At 39.9% G+C, this 18,198-nt stretch overlaps 1 protein-coding gene across 2 annotated transcripts in view; it reads right to left on the bottom strand.

Annotated features, from left to right (window-relative positions):
* Positions 1–7,551: 7,551 nt before the first annotated feature.
* The window catches only part of LOC117705022 (cadherin-related family member 3-like), a 76,817-nt gene continuing 66,170 nt past the window's right edge, over positions 7,552–18,198 (bottom strand). The window contains exons 18-19 of one of the 2 annotated variants that reach the window (XM_076931570.1): positions 17,083–17,131; positions 7,552–8,027 (exon numbers count right to left, since the gene is read on the bottom strand). In XM_076931570.1, the coding sequence (XP_076787685.1) occupies positions 7,873–8,027; positions 17,083–17,131 (204 nt within the window). In that variant the 3' untranslated portion in view covers positions 7,552–7,872. Of the gene's footprint in view, positions 8,028–17,038; positions 17,132–18,198 lie in introns of those variants that run through there. The other variant, XM_076931571.1, reaches the window with a different exon arrangement.

Raw genomic sequence — 18,198 nt, forward strand, 5'->3', positions numbered from 1 at the left:
TCAGAGTTGAGGGTTGAGGTATGAGGTCTTTATCAACACCCATGAATAGAAGGGGGAGAGCTAGGATTAGGCAGGGCTGGGGTGAAGAACACCGTGCAAGTCTAGTACAGCCTCCACCAACCTGGACAGTGCTGGAGCCAGTGTTTCCCTAAAGAGCTAGCTCAGAGTAGCCTAGAGCATCTGGGTCTTTACAAATGCCCTCTCCTAGTCATCACCCTGGCTCAGACTCTCCTGAGGAGGACTGAGCCAGAGAAGGCATTTTGGGACTGTATGGCCCAGAGTTACAGAAGAAGGGTCAATGGAGCTTCAACCCTGGATATCTCAAACATGAGGCTGTCAGGAGTTGGCTACCTCCTCCATCCTAATCTGGTGCCATAAAGCCAACTCCCCCATCATCAACCCTAGTAAGAACTCATCACCCTGACAGTTACCAGGCTTCACTTATTGTTTAACATAATAAGGTTTTTCTCCCCCTGAACCTATAGCTCCTGAATATGTACATAAAGCATCTTCCAACATTCCTACCCTTGACCACATGAACCTTGTCCCAGATACCCTGCCTACCTCACCAGGAAAGGGAAATAACCGTTTCCACACCTACTCCCTGAGTAAATGAACCAGTTCTTCAAAGCTGTTGCCTGGTGTGTTCATTGCCCAAGTATTCCTCATCCATTGAGATCCTGCATTGCATCCACCCACTCAGGCCCCACTAAGGCTAAGCTTCCCTCCCTCCAGTCAAGCTCAGTGCACAATAGGCACAGCTACCCAGAGTAGGAAGTGGACACAGCAAGGGATGAGTTTTAGTTGGAGACTCCAGTGCAGCTAAAGTTGACCTCCATGACTCTCAGCTACCAATACTCCTTGGCCCTCAAGAGCAAACCTCTCCCTGAAAGCATTCTACATTTTACATCTCCATGAGTGCCACGGATACTTCCTTTCCCAATGAAAAGGCATGCCAGGATCTGATAGTAATGTCTGCTATGAAGCAGGTGCAGAGCATCTCTACCAGGCATTTGGCAAACTCTACATTAGAAACACAGGCCAACAAGTAAAGACTATAATTGCAGTATCATGGGGAGAACTGAAAACTAATTGGGTCTTAAGTCTAAAAAGAGCATCCAAGCCACTCTACCAATTGCTTTTCTCATCACTCTGACAAAATACCTGATGGTAGTTTAGTTTGCATCCCAGCTTTAGAGAATGTAAGGAAAGGGTGGTGGCTGATACGGGCTGGTCTGTAGACAGGAACTTACAGCAACAGCGTCTCTCACTACCAACACCAGGAAGTAGATAGCTCAGGTCAGAAGTGAGCTAGGTTTTAACACTCTCACATGACTATTGACTTGAGGAAGTAGCTCCAGCCAGAAGTAGGCTAGGTTGTAATTCTCAAAGTCCCACTCCCAATGACTGACTTCTACTAACTGGCCTCCCACATCAAAGGTTCTGCAACTTCGCAAAACAGCGCCATCTCCTGGGGACCAAGTGTTCAAGCACATGAATATGTGGGGATGTTTTAACTTCAAACCATAGATCATCCTTTCAGCCTCTGATGAGGAAACTCATAGCTTTCCCTTGTTCCACATGCACTTATGAAGGGCCCATCATGTGACAAGCCTGAAGCTGATACGTGAAGGAAATGATAATAAATAACGGAGGAGTTCAGACTGATATTTCTTACACAGTAGCTTTTCCCAATTAATTTCATGTGTGCCATCAGCCCACTTTTCAGTGTCTACAGCCCTAATTGGAAAAGCCTCATGATGAATGAAGCTTTGCTATTCCAGCAAGCTTTCATCCCTAAGCCTCCCTAGTTTTGAACTTGGAAATCGGGTAAGGGGAAGACTTATATTGTTTCTTAGATTACACCCCAACGCTGTGTAGGAAAGGGAGAATAGAGGTGCAGAAGGGAAGTGTTTGAGGATCCAGTGTTGGCTAAGGGGCTGGCAAGCACACAGCTAACAGCTGCAACAGTAGTAACAATTGTTTATTATTAACATAAATGTAATTGATGATAGTTTACAAACACTATGGGTTAAGCACTTTTGCCAAGCACTTTATGGAATAATGGTTACTTTTTAAAATTGAAAAGATGAGTGATGTGATGAGCTCGGTTGATTGTTTATGTCCTTAAGCCTGCCTACAGTCAAATAGATGAGCATCTTTAAATGTTTTTAGAGATTTTATTTCTTTTTACTTGTATGAGTTTGCCTAAATGTGTATCTGGGCACCATGGATATGCAGTACCTACAGAGGCCAGAAGAAGACATCACAACTCCTGGAAAGTTCTTAGGTGCCATGTGGGTAGTAAGAATTGAACCTCAGTCCTCTCTTAGAGCAGCCAGACCTCTTAACCACTGTGCTATCTCTCCAGCCCAAATGGGTATAATTAATGCTACTTTTCACTGCCACCGATACAAACTAAATTTGTTTTAGCGTTATCTAGGCTGGTTTGATAGTCATGTGTGTGGTAGTAGCAATATTAGAGAAAGGTCAAGAAGACAATGAAATTGCCAGGGTTTCTTATTTAAAGCCAGCACAGACAGCTGAAAAGATAAGCTCAGAAATGAAATGCTATTAATTACATTCCTAGGTAATTCTAATCCAAAAGGAATCATTTTACTTTTTCCAACTGGAGGTAATTTGTTTATTCTATATGAATCAGGGTAATGGTGGGTCAGGAGCAATGGGTAGCAGTACTGAATGCGAGCTCATCTACCTATGTTCCAGTCCAGAGCCTCTCTATCATCAGCCTCTGAGGCTGTGGGACTCAAGGAGACTTCCTTGATTCGAGGAGTGGAAGTGTGGCTTTCAATTCTGTAGCACATGATATATCTTATGAATTAGATTTCTCCTTTGCTTCAGAAAAGTAATATGAATTATTATGGCTGCTTTGCAAAGTAAAAAAGCAGCTGGGGATTAGAGAGCTCCCCATCCACATGGCAATTAAGGACATACGAAATTAATACAGAAATGCTATATGGGAAATAACTTTACCCACATCAGCCTAACAGGATTTACCTAGAAACAGGTCAAGGGTTATTTATGTGTTAATCTCTTCACTTGGGCCAGGCTCTACAGGACAGAACTTCCTGCAACTCATAGTTTCTATCTTCAAACAAAATATAGTCTATGAATCTTTTTTCACCCAGATCTGACAAATGCATCTTATAAAATTTATAGCAGCTATCTCCTCCCATTTTAAATATTTTGGGAGGGTTCAAATTTTAATTGCACTTATTTTTGTATGTAATTTTAAATACAGAAAGCACTGTAGGAAGATTTCATGTTGCCTTTCTTTGTGCTGTGCATTAGTTATTTTTTGCAGGAGGTTGGGTTCTAACTATGCATTGTTAAAGCTCCCAAGAGCTTCCCAAGAAGGAAGGCTGCAGGAGGACTGGCCAAGGCTGGATTCTAGTGGGCTCTTCTGCTGATAGTGATTGGACGTGTATATCAACAGGTGAGATGGAGTCAAAGATATTGCAGATGGTTCATAGGAAGGGACCTGATAGAGTAATTGAAAAGATCAGCACAGGATACCCTAGAGCTTGAAAGTGAACAGATTTTCTCTCCGGGATACGAAGTTCACTGGACCTCCCCTCCACAACAGAGAACTGGACATAAAGTAACAAAAGGACTCTCTGTCTGCCTGATGCCAAAGACAGTCAAGGACCAGATAAGGCATAGGACAACTTTCCTTACTATTGGAACTGCAAGAGCAAAGGAAGATCAGCTGTCACAACAAAGCAGATGGTCTGCCTCACTACATGATCAACTCACATAGGGTGCCTGTCTTCTTACCTCAGAGAGAACCACTACACCAACACCTCAACCCTAAAGCAGGCAGAATAATAGGAATAATAGGAAGAGGCTCCCCCAAAAGGAAGCACTAAGAAAGAGCAAATAAAATATTCAGAACAGGTATCCGCTGACATGGATCTGTTTAAAAAGGCAGATAACAACTTCAATGAACAGATTCAAAGAGGCTCAGATCCATGTATACACTACACTTCTTTTCCCCACGTGTGTTTGCACACACATACAGAATACTTCTTTTTAAAATATGACTGTAAATCCTTTTCTTAAATCAGCATATGAGCTGAAGCTGGGGGTGTCACTGATGAGCTATGAATTTAGTGATCCATTAAAGGAGTCTATAACGTTGGAGCAAAGACTCAATGAGCTGAAACCATGGGAAGAGGGAGAAAAGATTTAGCTACTAAATTTTGAAAATACAAAGAATCGATTTGTGGGAAAGAGGCAGATAATGACAAATCAACAGTGGTTATATAATTGAGTATTAAAATACCCCAAATGCTAGAGGGACATGAATCCTGAGCTTGTGTAATTTGAAACAAGACCACTAGATCTCAGAAGACTACAGAATTTTGGAAACAAATTATTGTTAAAAAGAAAATAATGCTTGGGCTGGGAATTGGGCTTGGTGGGAAGAACATCAGCTGCAGAAGTATGAGGATCTGAGTTCAAATCCCCAGAACCCACATAAAGTTAGGCTTGGTAGCATGCCCTTAGTCTCAGCATTCCTACAGCAAGATAAGAAGCAGAGACACGAGAACCCCTGAACACTCCAGGCTAGCTAGCCTGGCACGCCCAGCAGTGGACAACAAAAAAGAGGAGTAGACAACAGGTAAAAACTGAGGGCTGAAATCAATAAAATAGGAACAACAAAAACAATACAAAGAATCAGTGAAACAGAAAGTTTGTTCTTTGAGAAAATCAACAAGGACAAATTCTTATCCAATCTAACTAAAAGGCAGAGAAAGAGAATATCCAAATTAACAAACTTAAAAACAAAAAGAGAGACATAACCACAGACATGGAAGAAATCCAAAGAATCACTAGGTCAAAAACATTACTTCAAAAAATTGTACTAGACAAAATTGGAAAAATCTAAAAGAAATGGATAATTTTATTAATAGATACTGCTTTAAAAAGATCAGGTAAACAATGTACGTAGATCCATAGCCCCTAAAGAAATAGAAGCAGTCATTAAAAGTCTCCCAACCAAAAAACAGCCCTCAGGGACAGACAATTTTAGCACAGGATTCTACCAGACTTTCAAAGAATAGTTAATGCCAAAATTCCTCAAATTATCCCACAAAATAGAAACAGAAGGAACATTGCCAAATTCATTTTATGAGGTCACACTCACCCTGATACCCAAACCAAACAAAAACTCTACAAAGAAAGAGAATTACAGACCAATTTTCCTTGTGAACATTGATGCAAAAATACTCAATAAAATACTTGCAAACTGAATCCATGAGTACATCGAAAAATCATCCACCATGATCAAGTAGACTTCATCCCAGAGATGAAAATCTGTCAATGTAATCTCCTATATAAACAAACTGAAAGAAAAAACACTTGATCATCTCATTCAATACTGAAAAGGGGCCTTTGACAAAATCCAACACCCCTTCTTGTTAAAAGTCCTGGAGATATCAAGAATAAAAGGGACATACATAAACATAATAAAGACAATTTAAGTTGCCCAGTTTATGGGAGTACCAATGGCACCTCATGAAACTGATAAAATCATATTATTAAATTGGAAACAAAAGGACATCACAAATGAGTGTAGTTTGGAGGCAAGTTGAGAGAGACACAAAGATTCCACCACAAGGCCTGGCCCTGAGGGCAACTGTACCTCTTCTTTCCCAAACAACTCCTTGGAACGTTTCCATTCCAGGACTTTTCTGCTGATTTGTCTGCAACCAAATTCCAAACTACCAAACCTGTTTGTGTGGATAACAATCACCAACTTAACAATTTGTTTTGTTTCAGCACAGGCACATGCAATACAAATTGATCCAAGCTAGACTTTGAAAACAAAGTTTCTAAGTGTTTGTGTTTTCCCCCTCAAAGCCCAGGTGGCAGCAGATGGAGACTCTATTCATCAAATCCTAATTGATCCTGAGAGAGGCTAGCTGGAAAGTGAAGAGCACTTTCTCAGACAGTCTTTGGTCTTTCCCCTGAAGGAGAATTACACTGCCATCTGGAAAAAGCAGGCTGATCCTTTCACAGACATTGTTAAGCTAATTACCAACTGGTTCCAACCTATAAATCCCAGAACTGTGTACTGACCACCCCCACTCCCCCACTCCAGTAGTATTCCTGTGTTTACAGGTTAGGAAGTGCTGCCACCTGAAGACTTCCAGCTGCTGTACTGTTCCTTCTCTTCTTCTCCCAACTCAGTATGAGGCAGAGTGAAACACTGAGGGCTATGGTGTGGATCACAGGTCAGGTTGCCATGCAAATATGAAAATCTCCAGCAGCCACGTAAAACACTGAGCACAGCAGCACGTGCCTGTGACCCCAGTGCCTGAGACATGGAGACAGGAGGATCCAAGGGATTGCAGGTCAATCAGCCCAGTGAAGTCAGTAGTCTTGTGGTTCAGTTAGAGACCCTGTCTCACAAACAAGGTGGGAAACCATACATAGTTACATTTGCCTTTAATCCCCACAATTGGGAGTCAGAAGCTGGCTGATCTCTGTGAGTTCAAGCTCAGCCAGGCCTACCTACATAGTGAATTTCAGGTCAGCAATGGATAAATAATGGTCTCAAAAAACTTTTTAAATGAGAAATATTAAAGAAGACACCTGACAGTATTTTCTGGCCTCTGCACATTTGCACACATCTATGCCTACGTAATACACATGAGCACACACATAGAAGATAGATAGATAGATACATACATACATACATACATACATAGATGATGATAGATAAACTGATGATAGATAGATACATAGATAGATACATAGATACATATATCAATAAATAGATGACAGAAAAAGCTGTAATTTAAAGCATACATCTTCTAAAAGAACAAATATTGAACTTCAGCGAGATGAAAAGACTTGTCACACTTCAACATTGATAGCCTCTGTTCTATAATGCCTCTTGAAGATCAACCCTCAAGCATACATAAGTAAGAAATAACCCTGCTTTATTTCAGGTATTTGCATTTGGGAGATCAGGTCTTCCAAACCTTGAACTTGTATAAGCAGAAATGAATACTAAGGCACTTGAGGTCATTTGAATCCCTGATATCTTTAGATTCAAATATTAGTTTACTATTGCTCATGGTATATATCTTACTCTGATTATTATTGATTAAGAGTACACATATTCCAAGCCAATTTCATTGTGAAGTGAGTGTTGATACTGCTTCTCTATAGTGCTTGTGGGCTCCTGCCCTCGTGTCTCCTGGTCTCCAGATCAGAGGTCATAAAAAAGCCCAAATGAATCTTTGAAATCTGTCTATGTGCATAGCTTTTGAAAAGCTTAACACTGACATCTCCTTAGCAAATCATTAATAACTAAAGTCTTCAGGTGGTCATCCTCCGGAGATCTATAAAAGGAAAATTAAAAGCAAGATCAATTGTACTTCTGTAAGATCCTACATTTTTTATGACTACAAGAAATGAAATAAAACAAAACAAATTACCTTTCCTGAAGATGATTCCCATTCCTGTTCTGTAAGTCACAGTGGAATAAGTGACGTGAATCAAAGGCAAGAAATGTACTCATATACTCAAATGCTTTTATTTAGCAAGTAGGTATGGAGTCCTACCAAGCATAGGCTGGACTGCATCAGTGAGGAAAACAATGGTGACCTAAAGGAGCTATACCCTGCTGAGCCAAGGAGGACACAGGATGTATAGAGATTTAGTTTCTAGTTTACAACAAAACATAGCCAAAGACTTAAAGGGGCATCTCTTGCTCCACTAGAACTAGCTGATTCTAGAAAGCTTTAAACATCCACACAGCAGCTGAACTCAGGTCTACAGCTTAAATTTAGGTAGCTCTGCCAGTAACACCCACAAAAACGCCATCACTCAGAGGAACTATTGTTTCCGGGGAATTTTCAAGGGTGTTGACTCCTCCAAGGGACTGACTTCTGAGAGGAAGTATATGCTCCCAAAGGATTCTTCCTGGTGCCCAAGTGTCTTCCATTTTCTTGCACCTGTTCTGCTGTTGTATGCATACACATTCCCAGAGACTGTAGAAAAGGAAACCATAGAGAAAGTGGATTATGACAACTTGCATCAAGTGTTTATTGAACATTTGCTGTGTAGTCCAGACAGTGGCTGGCATGGCTTCTCAAGTCTTGCATTTTTCCAAGAGCAAACAAAGACAGCTCAAGATTTTCACAAGCCTTTAAAAAACATGTACCTTCCAATGAATCCTTTGGTGGAAAGACAGTTCTGTGAATTGACACTTTCAGTATTTACATGAATCTCTCCAGATGATTAACTCTCCATAAAGAGATATTTTTTAAATATTTATTTATTTAATGTATATGAGTACACTGTAGCTGTCTTCAGACACACCAGAAGAAGATATCGGATGCCATTGCAAATGGTTGTGAACCACCATGTGGTTGCTGGGAATTGAACTCAGTCAGTCAGTGGCATGGATTGAACTTGCACTTGGAGCAAAGCTGGGGTGCTGTCTCTGCACCCACTCTTACAACACCCAGAGGGAGCCCAACTCCCAGATGCTCTGAAACACCCAGGATCATAGAATCACAGGTGCTCTGACATGACTAGGACCACAGGATCACAGGATCACAGAGGAAGCGCTACTCCAAGGAGATCAGATACACCCAGGGTCACTGAAGTTCTGACACTCTCAAGAACACAACTGAGGCCACAACATCTTTCCCAACACCTAGTATAACTAGGACACACACATACACACACATGGAAAGCAGGAAAACAAAAAGCCTTGCCTAGCCAGAGGCACAGGTTTCTTCTAGCTTACACCTGTTCTCAGAGCAGACCCAGGGCTCTGACTCCACACCCACTCCTGCAACACCCAGAAAAGGCTTGACTCCCAGGAGCTCTGACACAAGAGAATCTTAGGAGCTTATAAAAGTCACACCAGAATCTCAGAATCCCAGAAGCAGCTTGACCCCAGAAGCTCAGACTCTCAGGAGCTCTGAAACACCCAGAATCTCAGGATCATAGGAACAGAGAATCACAGGATAAGAGAGACAGGTGGATTCTGAGGAGTTCTGACACAACCAGGATTGCAAGAGGGACAGAATCCAGTCAGAGATAGCAAGGGCAGGTAGCACTAGAGATAACCAGATGGCAAGAGGCAAGCACAAGAACATAAGCAACAGAAACCAAGGCTACTTGGCATCATCAGAACCCAGTTCTCACACTACAGCAAGTCCTAGATACCCCGTTACACCAGAAAAGCAAGATTTCTGATTTAAAATTACATCTCATGATGATGATAAAGGATTTTAACAAGGACATAAATAACTCCCTTAAAGAAATGCAGAAGAACACAGGAAAACAGGTAGCCTTAAAGAGAAAAAAATAATCCCTTAAAGAATTACAGGAAAACACAACAAAACATGTGAAAGAATTGAACAAAACCACCCAGGAGCTTAAAATGGAAATAAAAACAATAAAGAAAACACAAAGGGAGACAACACTAAAGATGCAAAACCTAGGAAAGAGATCAGGAGTCATAGAAGCAAACATCACTAACAGAATGCAAGGGATAGAAGACAGACTCTCAGGTGCAGAAGATACCATAGAAAACATTGACACAACAGTCAAAGAAAATGCAAAATGCAAAGAGCTCCTAACCCAAAACATCCAGGAAATCCAAGACACTATGAGAAGACCAAACCTAAAGATAATAGGTATAGAACAGAGCTAAGATTCCAGAATTAAAATGCCAATAAATTTCTTCAACAAAATTATAGAAAACTTCCCTAACCTAAAGAAAGAGATGCCCATGAATATACAAGAAGCCTACAGAACTCCAAATAGACTAGATCAGAAAAGAAATTCCTCCTGTCACATAATAACCAAAATACCAAATGCACAAAACAAACAAACAAAAAAAAAAAAAAGAATATTAAAATCAGTAAGGGAAAAAGGTCAAGTAACATATAAATGCAAACCTAAGAGAATTACACCGGACTTCTCACCAGAGACTATAAAAGCCAGAAGATTCTGGGCAGATGTCATACAGACCCTAAGAGAACACAAATGCCAGCCCAGGCTACTATACCCAGCAAAACTCTCAATGATTATTTATGGAGAAACCAAGATATTCCATGACAAAATCAAATTTACACAATATCTTTCCACAAATCCAGCCCTGCTAAGAATAATAGGTGGAAAACTCTAACACAAGGAGGGAAACTATACTCTAGAAAAAGCAATAAAGTAATCTTCTTTCAAGGAACCCAAAAGAAGATAGCAACACAAACATAATTAGACCTCTAACAACAAAAATAACAGGAAGCAATACTTACTTATTTTTAACATCTCTTAACATCAATGGACTCAATTCCCCAATAAAAAGACATTAATTAACACACTGGATACATAAACAGGCCCATCATTTTGCTGCATACAGGAGACTCACCTCAGTGACAAAGACAGATATTACTTCAGAGTAAAAGACTGGAAAAAAAATTTTCAAGCAAATGGTTGCAAAGAAAAAGCTGGAGTACCCATTCAAATATAGAATAAAATTTACTTGCAACCAAAAGTTATCAAAAAAAATAATAATAAGGAAAGACTTTATACAAGTCAAAGGAAAAATTGACCAAGATGAATTCTCAATTCAAAACATCTATGCTCCAAATGTAAGGGCACCCACATTCATTAAAGAAACTTTACTAAAGCTCAAAGTACACATTGCACCTCACATAATAATAGTGGGAGAACTCAACACCTCACTCTCAGCAATGGACAGATCATGGAAACAGAAACTAAACAGAAACACAGTGAAACTGACAGAATCAAATGAATTTAACAGATATCTATAGAACATTTCATCCTAAAACAAAAGAATATACTTTCTTCTCAGCACCTCATGGTACCTTCTCCAAAATTGATCATATTACTGGTCACAAAACATTCCTCATCAGACACAAAAACATTGAAATAATCCCATGCATCCTATCATATCACCACAGACTAAGGCTGGTCTTCAATAACAACAAAAACAACAGAAAGCCAACATACACATGGAAGTTGAACAATGCTCTACTCAATGATAACTTGGTCAAGGAAGAAATAAAGAAATTAAAGACTTTTTAGAATTCAATGAAAAATAAGGCACAACATACCCAACTTTCTGGAACAAATGAAAGCAGTGCAAAGAGGAAAACTCATAGCTCTCAGTGCCTACAAAAAGTAACTGGAGAAAGCATACACTAGCAGCTTGACAGCACATCTGAAACCTCTAAAACAAAAGGAAACAAATACACCCAAGAGGAGTATACAACAGGAAATAAAATCAGGGCTGAAATCAACCATGTAGAAACAAACAAACAAAAAAACTATACAAAGAATCAACAGAACCAAGAGCTGGTTCTTTGAGAAAATCAACAAGATAGATAAACCCTTAGCCAGATTAACTAGAGGGCACAGAGACAGTGTCCAAATTAATAAAATCAGAAATGAAAAGGAAGATATAACAACAAAAACTGAGGATATCCAAAAAAATCATAAGATCTTACTACAAAAGACTATGCTCAAGAAAACTGGAAAATCTGGATGAAATCAACAATTTTCTTGACAGATACCAGGTACCAAAGTTAAATCAGGATCAGATAAACCATCTAAGCAGTCCCATAATCCTTAAAGAAATAGAAGCAATCATTAAAAGTTTCCCAACCAAAAAAAGCCCAGGACCAGATGGGTTTAGTGCAGAATTCTATCAGACCTTCAAAGAAGACATAATACCAATACTCTCCAAACTATTCCACAAGATAGAAACAGAAGAAATACTACCCAATTTTTTCTATGAAGCCACAATTATGCTTATACCTAAACCACACAAAGACCCAACAAAAAAAAGAGAACTTCAGACCATTTTCACTTATAAATATTGATGCAAAAACACTCAATAAAATTCTCACACACAGAATCAAAGAACACATGATAATGATCATCCACCAAGATCAAGTAGGCTTCATCCCAGGGATGCAGGGATGGTTTAATATATGGAAATTCATCAACATAATCTACTATACAAACAAACTCAAAGAAAAGAACCACAGGATCATTTCACACTGGGTACTGAAAAAGCATTTGACAAAACTCAACATGTGTTCATGTTAAAAAGTCTTGGAAAGATCAGGAATTCAAGGCCCATGCCTAAACATAGTAAAAGCAATATACAGCAATCCAGTTGCCAACATCAAACTAAATGGAGAAAAACTTGAAGAAATCCGACTAAAATCAGGGACTAGACAAGGCTGTCCACTCTCCCTACCTATTCAATACAGTACTCCAAGTTCTAGTCAGAGCAATTAGACAAGAAAAGGACATCAAAAGGATACAAATTGGAAAGCAAAAAGTCAATTATCAGTATTTGTAGATGATATGATAGTATACTTAAATGACCCCAAAAATTCCACCAGAGAACTCCTAAACCTGATAAACAACTTCAACAAAGTGGCAGGATATAAAATTAACTCAAATCAGTAGTGTTCCTCTACTTAAAGGATAAACAGGCTGAGAAAGAAATTAGGGAAATGATACCCTTCACAAAAGTCACAAATAATATAAAATATCTTGGTGTGAATCTAACCAAGCAAGTGAAAGATCTGTATGACAAGAACCTCATATCTCTGAAGAAAGAAATCAACAAAGATCTCAGAAGATGGAAAGATCTCCCATGCTCATGGGTAGGCACAATTAATATAGGAAAAATGGCCATTGTGCCAAAAGCAATCTACAGATTCAGTTCAATCCCCATCACAATTTCAACTCAATTCTTCATAGAGTTTGAAAGAGCAATTTGAAAATTTATTTGGAATAACAACAACAACAAAAAAAAACCCATAGCAAAAACTATTCTCAACAATAAAAGAACTTCTAGGGAAATCACTATCCCTGACCTCAAGCTGTATTATAGAGCAATAGTGCTAAAAACTGCATGATATTGGAACAGACAGGCAGGTAGATAAACAGAACAAAATTGAAGACCCAGATATGAATCCACACACCTATGGTCACTTGATCTTTGAAAAAGGAGCTAAAACCATCCAGTGGAAAAAAGACAGCATTTTCATCAAATAGTGCTGGCAGTTCAACTGGCAGTCAGCTTGTTGAAAAATGCAAATCAATCCATTCTTATCTCCTTATTCACAGCTGAAGTACAAGTGGATCAAGGACCTCCACATAAAACCAGATACACTGAAACTAATAGAAGAGAAAGTGGAGAAGATTCTCAAACACATGGGAACAGGGAAAAAGTTCCTGAACAGGACACCAATGGCTTACGCTCTAAGATCAACAATAAACAAATGGGACCTCAGAAAATTGCAAAGCTTCTCTAAGGCAAAGGACACTGTCAATAGGACAAAGAGACAGCCAATAGAGTGAGACAGATCTTTACCAATCTTACATCCAATAGAGGGCTAATATCTAATATATACAAAGAACTCAAGAAATTAAACTCCAGAGAACCAAATAACCCTATTAAAAATGGGGTAGAGAGATAAAGATTTCTCAACTGAGGAATCTCAAATGGCTGAGAAGCACCTAAAGAAATGTTCAACATTCTTAGTCATCAGGGAAATGCAAATCAAAAACAAACCCGAGATTCCACCTCACACCAATTAGAAAGGCTAAGATCAAAAACTCAGGTGACAGCAGATGCTGGAAAGAATGTGAAGAAAGAGGAACACTTCTCTATTGTTGGTGGGATTGCAAGCTGGTACAACCACTGTGGAAACCAGTCTGGCAGTTCCTCAGAAAACTGAACATAGTACTACCTAAGGACCCAGATATACCACTCCTGGGCATATACCCAAAAGATATTCCAACATATAACATGGACATGCTCCACTATGTTCATAGCAGCCTTATTTATAATAGCCAGAAGCTAGAAAAAACCCAGATGTCCTTCAACAGAGGAATGGATACAGAAAATGTAGTACATTTACACAATGGAGTACTACTCCGCTATTAAAAACAATGAATTCATGAAATTCTTAGGCAAATAGATGGAATTAGAAAATATCATCCTGAGTGAGGTAACCCAATCACAAAAGAACACTCATGGTATGCACTCATTGATAAGTGGATATTAGCCTATCAGCATACAGAAGATACAATTCACAGACCACATGAAGCTCAACAAGAAGTAAGACCTAAGTGTGGTTGCTTTAGTCCTTCTTAAAAGGGGGAACAAAATATGCATGGGAGGAAAAACAAAGTGTGGAACAGAGACTGAAGGAAAGGTCATCCAGAGACTGCCTCACCTGGGGATCCGTCACATATACAGACACCAAACCCAAACACTATTGCAGATGCCAAGAAGTGCATGCTGACAAGAGCCTGATAGAGCTGCCTCCTGAGAGGCTCTGCCAGAGCCTGACAAATACAGAGGCAGATGCTTACAACCAACCATTGGACTGAGCATGGGGTCCCCAATAGAGGAGTTAGAGAAAGGACTGAAGGAGATGAGGGGGTTTGCAACCCATAGGAAGAACAACAATATCAACCAACCAGACCACCCAGAACTAGCAAGAACAAAACCACCAACCAAAGAGTACACATGGAGGGACCCATGGCTCCAGTCGTATATGTATCAGAGGATGGCCTTGTCAGACATTAAGGAGAGGAAAGGCCCTTGGTCCTGGGAAGGCTTGAAGTCCCAGTGTAGGAGAATACCAGGGTATGGAGGTGGGAGTGGGTGGGTGGATGGATGAGCACCCTCATAGAAGCAGGGAGAGGGAGGATGGGATAAGGGGTCTCTGGAGGGGAGACGGGGAATGGGGATAGCATTTGAACTATAAATAAATAAAATACCCAATAAAATAAAATAAAATAATGTAAGGTAGAGAGCAACTGGGCAAAACACAAAAATACAAACATATACTGGTTAAAATAGTTTTTGGTAAAAAACATATGTATTTAACATAAGAAAATTTAAATAGATAAATGTTTATAGAGTACTTACAAGTCTGATGATGGTGCTAAAGTGTTGATTAAATACATATATAGTTCTAATTTTAGAGGAAAACAAAAAATGGCATGAAATAAACTTTAAATACCTCCAATAATGATAACGGGCTGGGGTTGTAAAGAACTCAGTGGTGGAACACTCACCTAGATCCCATGTTACATCCCAAGCAATGCAAAAGAGCAGCCACGATAGCACCAATAGAGAAGAGGGCTGAAGGCCTGGGGTCACTGCTGCTTTTCTATTCTCACACTGGGATGTCCAGCATGTACCACTCACCTGCTGCTATTATACCCAGAGATCTCTCTGCCTCCTCCTCTACCTGTGCCTCACTCCTTAAGACTCAGTCTCTGGTCCTGAAGAGTCACTCAACTCTTTCCATCTCTCTGCCTTCGAAAGTAACGAGAGACACATGATCGTGACCCATTCTCAAAGCCTTTGACTCAATACTGATTAAGCAGAAACAATGATGCTATTTCAATCACAAGAACCTGGGAATAAAATGCAACATTTGTTGCTGTGAAGAATGAGAACAGCAAGCAACGTTGGGCACCGGTGAACATTCTGCATTTGTCCTCATACACTTTTAATGAGTTACTGAAACTTGAAGTTCCTAACAGCCTATTTAACACACAACAGGTTGGGATGAATGATAAGTTTTCAATTTAATAAAATATTTTAAAGGGAGACATTCTTTAGGGAAAAGCTGGAAGCCAGCAATAAAACATCACTAACTTCATGCCAAGACATCTAGAGCTGGCAGGAGCTAAGTTACACAGCAATATCACAGGGTTCCATAGTACCAGTGAGTCTATTGCAACTAATGCCTCATGTTGTACAGTATTTGACAAAGTAACTCTCATATTTATTGTAATCATGTTTAAAATGCACAGACACCCCCACACAACACCAAAGCCTACATCATTCACTTTTCCGCTGTGGAAAGGGAGACCGTGAAATGCTAAATGCTTGCTCCAAGATCACATGGAAGGGTGCCAATTACACCAACTTTCAAGCCTCATTCTTCTAATTCCAGATCTTTAGCTTCTCCTAAGCCTCTAGCCATCCCCAAGTCTCCTTTCTTCCCTTAGAAATGAATTGCATGAGAAGTAAAGCTTATGAATGTTCTGTAAAATGAAGGTATGGTCTTCTTTGCAATGCTAGGATTCATGAGGGATAAGTGATAGATTAAGAGTTGTGAATCTATGACCCAGCCGGCCTAGAGAAATGGAAGCTGATAAAGATAGCTAAAGAATCTTTGAGCTTGACCCTTAAAGAGGTTTAAAATGCCACTTGCTCAGAACCCGGGTATACACTGGTGGCTTAGCCAATAGATTGGCAGAAGTGATGCCTTGTGATTTCCAAGCCTGGGCCTCAAAGGACTACAAGTTCCCTGGAGAGAGCCAAACGACCCCAAACAGTGTTCAGCTAGGACAGAGAAACTGATTGAAGAGGCCAGGACCCACCCAACTACACCCAACCTACAAATGTCTTCCCATGATGTCAGATTGTGAGTATAACCACTTTGGACCCACCACATCAGACCAGTTGCCAGAAGAATAGTACTGGAGGGATTCCACTGATCTTCATAGAAGTGAGAAAACTGCCCAGGCAACAATTAATCACATTGCTGGCACACTAATGTATAACTTATAAGATGGTTGTTATTTCAAGTTAGTAACCTTGGAGGGCTGTTTAGTACACAGAAATATATAATCAGAAATAAAATTGTGTTTTCTTTACCCTTAAATAAAGTTTAATTAAACTCATTACTCATATTTAAAAGATGCATATTTCATACATAATAAGGTAGATGTCCAGACTCATGAAATTCTAAATTCCTGGCCTTATCTCCAGGTGGCAATAATTTGATGGGACTGAGGAAGGATGATGTCTCCCAAGCATTAAATGCCATTAAGGATTCAACTGACTCTTTTCATCTGATCCATTTCAGTTACTCATGGCGCCTGCTCAGCCTAAAGTAGCTTTCTCCAGCATGGTTATTTTTGCAAGGCATGGTGAATAATTAATCCATTAGTGTCTTTTAGTATCAAAATCCACAAAATGAACTTAATTCAAAAGATTCAGAAGCATCATACCTGGATCAATGGCTTCTCCATCAAACACAGTCTCATACACAGTGGTTTCCTTAAGAAAGAAAGAAAGAGAGAGAGAGAGAGAGAGAGAGAGAGAGAGAGAGAGAGAGAGAGGGAGGGAGGGCGGGAGGGAGGGCGGGAGGACGGAAGGAAGCAAGGAAGGAAGGAAAAGGGAAAAAAATTATACATTAATAATGAATCCAGCTTGATTAAATTACTTTTGTCATGTATTGAACACTTTTGGTGGTTAGTTCTAATTTTTGTCAACTTGATATGACCTAGAATCACCCAGAAGGACGCTCAGTATGTAGTTATCTAGATTAGGTTGGGCTGTGGGCATTTTTGAGAGGGGTGTCTTAATTGTGTTCACTGATGTAGGAAGACCCAGCCTGAAAGTGTTTGTGGGCCCTTAAACTGGTAAGAGTGGAGAAAACTAGCTGAACCCTGAGTCTCCATGTATTCACTGCTGCTGACTGGCTGTGATATGACTGGCTGTTTCGAGCTCCTACCATGGCAGTAATGGACTACAGCCCAGAGTGTAAGATGACGTCTTTCCTTCATAAGTTGATTTTTTTTTGGGGGGTCAGGATATTTACTTCATCCACAGAAATAAGACTGGGACATGATTACTTGCAAGAAATCTTTCCAATCTGTAGAAGGTTAGCAGCTTAGGGACTGAAACTTCCCATCAGTCTTAGCCCTTCTCAACCACATCCCCCACAATTGTTTTGCCTGCCATGACCTCTGTTACCTCAGATTCCTCTCTTAATGAGAATTTTGTATGAGAGGCACTATAGGTCACACTATATGCTGCTTCCTGGCTTTCTAGGACGTCAGCATGCCACTATATTTGGACCACTATTATCAGAGCAAATGAGAACACAGACAACACTGTCCTCAAGACCAAGCATACTGGGCAGAGCCATGAACATATCGCTTCCAGGACTCTGCCCAATAAATGTCTGTTGTTAAGCCACCCTGTCTGTAGTGTTCTGTTATGGAAACACCAGAAAACTAACTCAGACAATCAGATGATTGGATGGCACTCATCTCCTTACAGGAGGCCTGGGGGTCGGGGGAGGGCATTGAGAGGGAGCCAGCCTGTGAAAGAAGACCACA

Source organism: Arvicanthis niloticus, chromosome 3 (genome assembly GCF_011762505.2).
Source record: "Arvicanthis niloticus isolate mArvNil1 chromosome 3, mArvNil1.pat.X, whole genome shotgun sequence".
Taxonomy (NCBI): Eukaryota; Metazoa; Chordata; class Mammalia; order Rodentia; family Muridae; genus Arvicanthis; species Arvicanthis niloticus.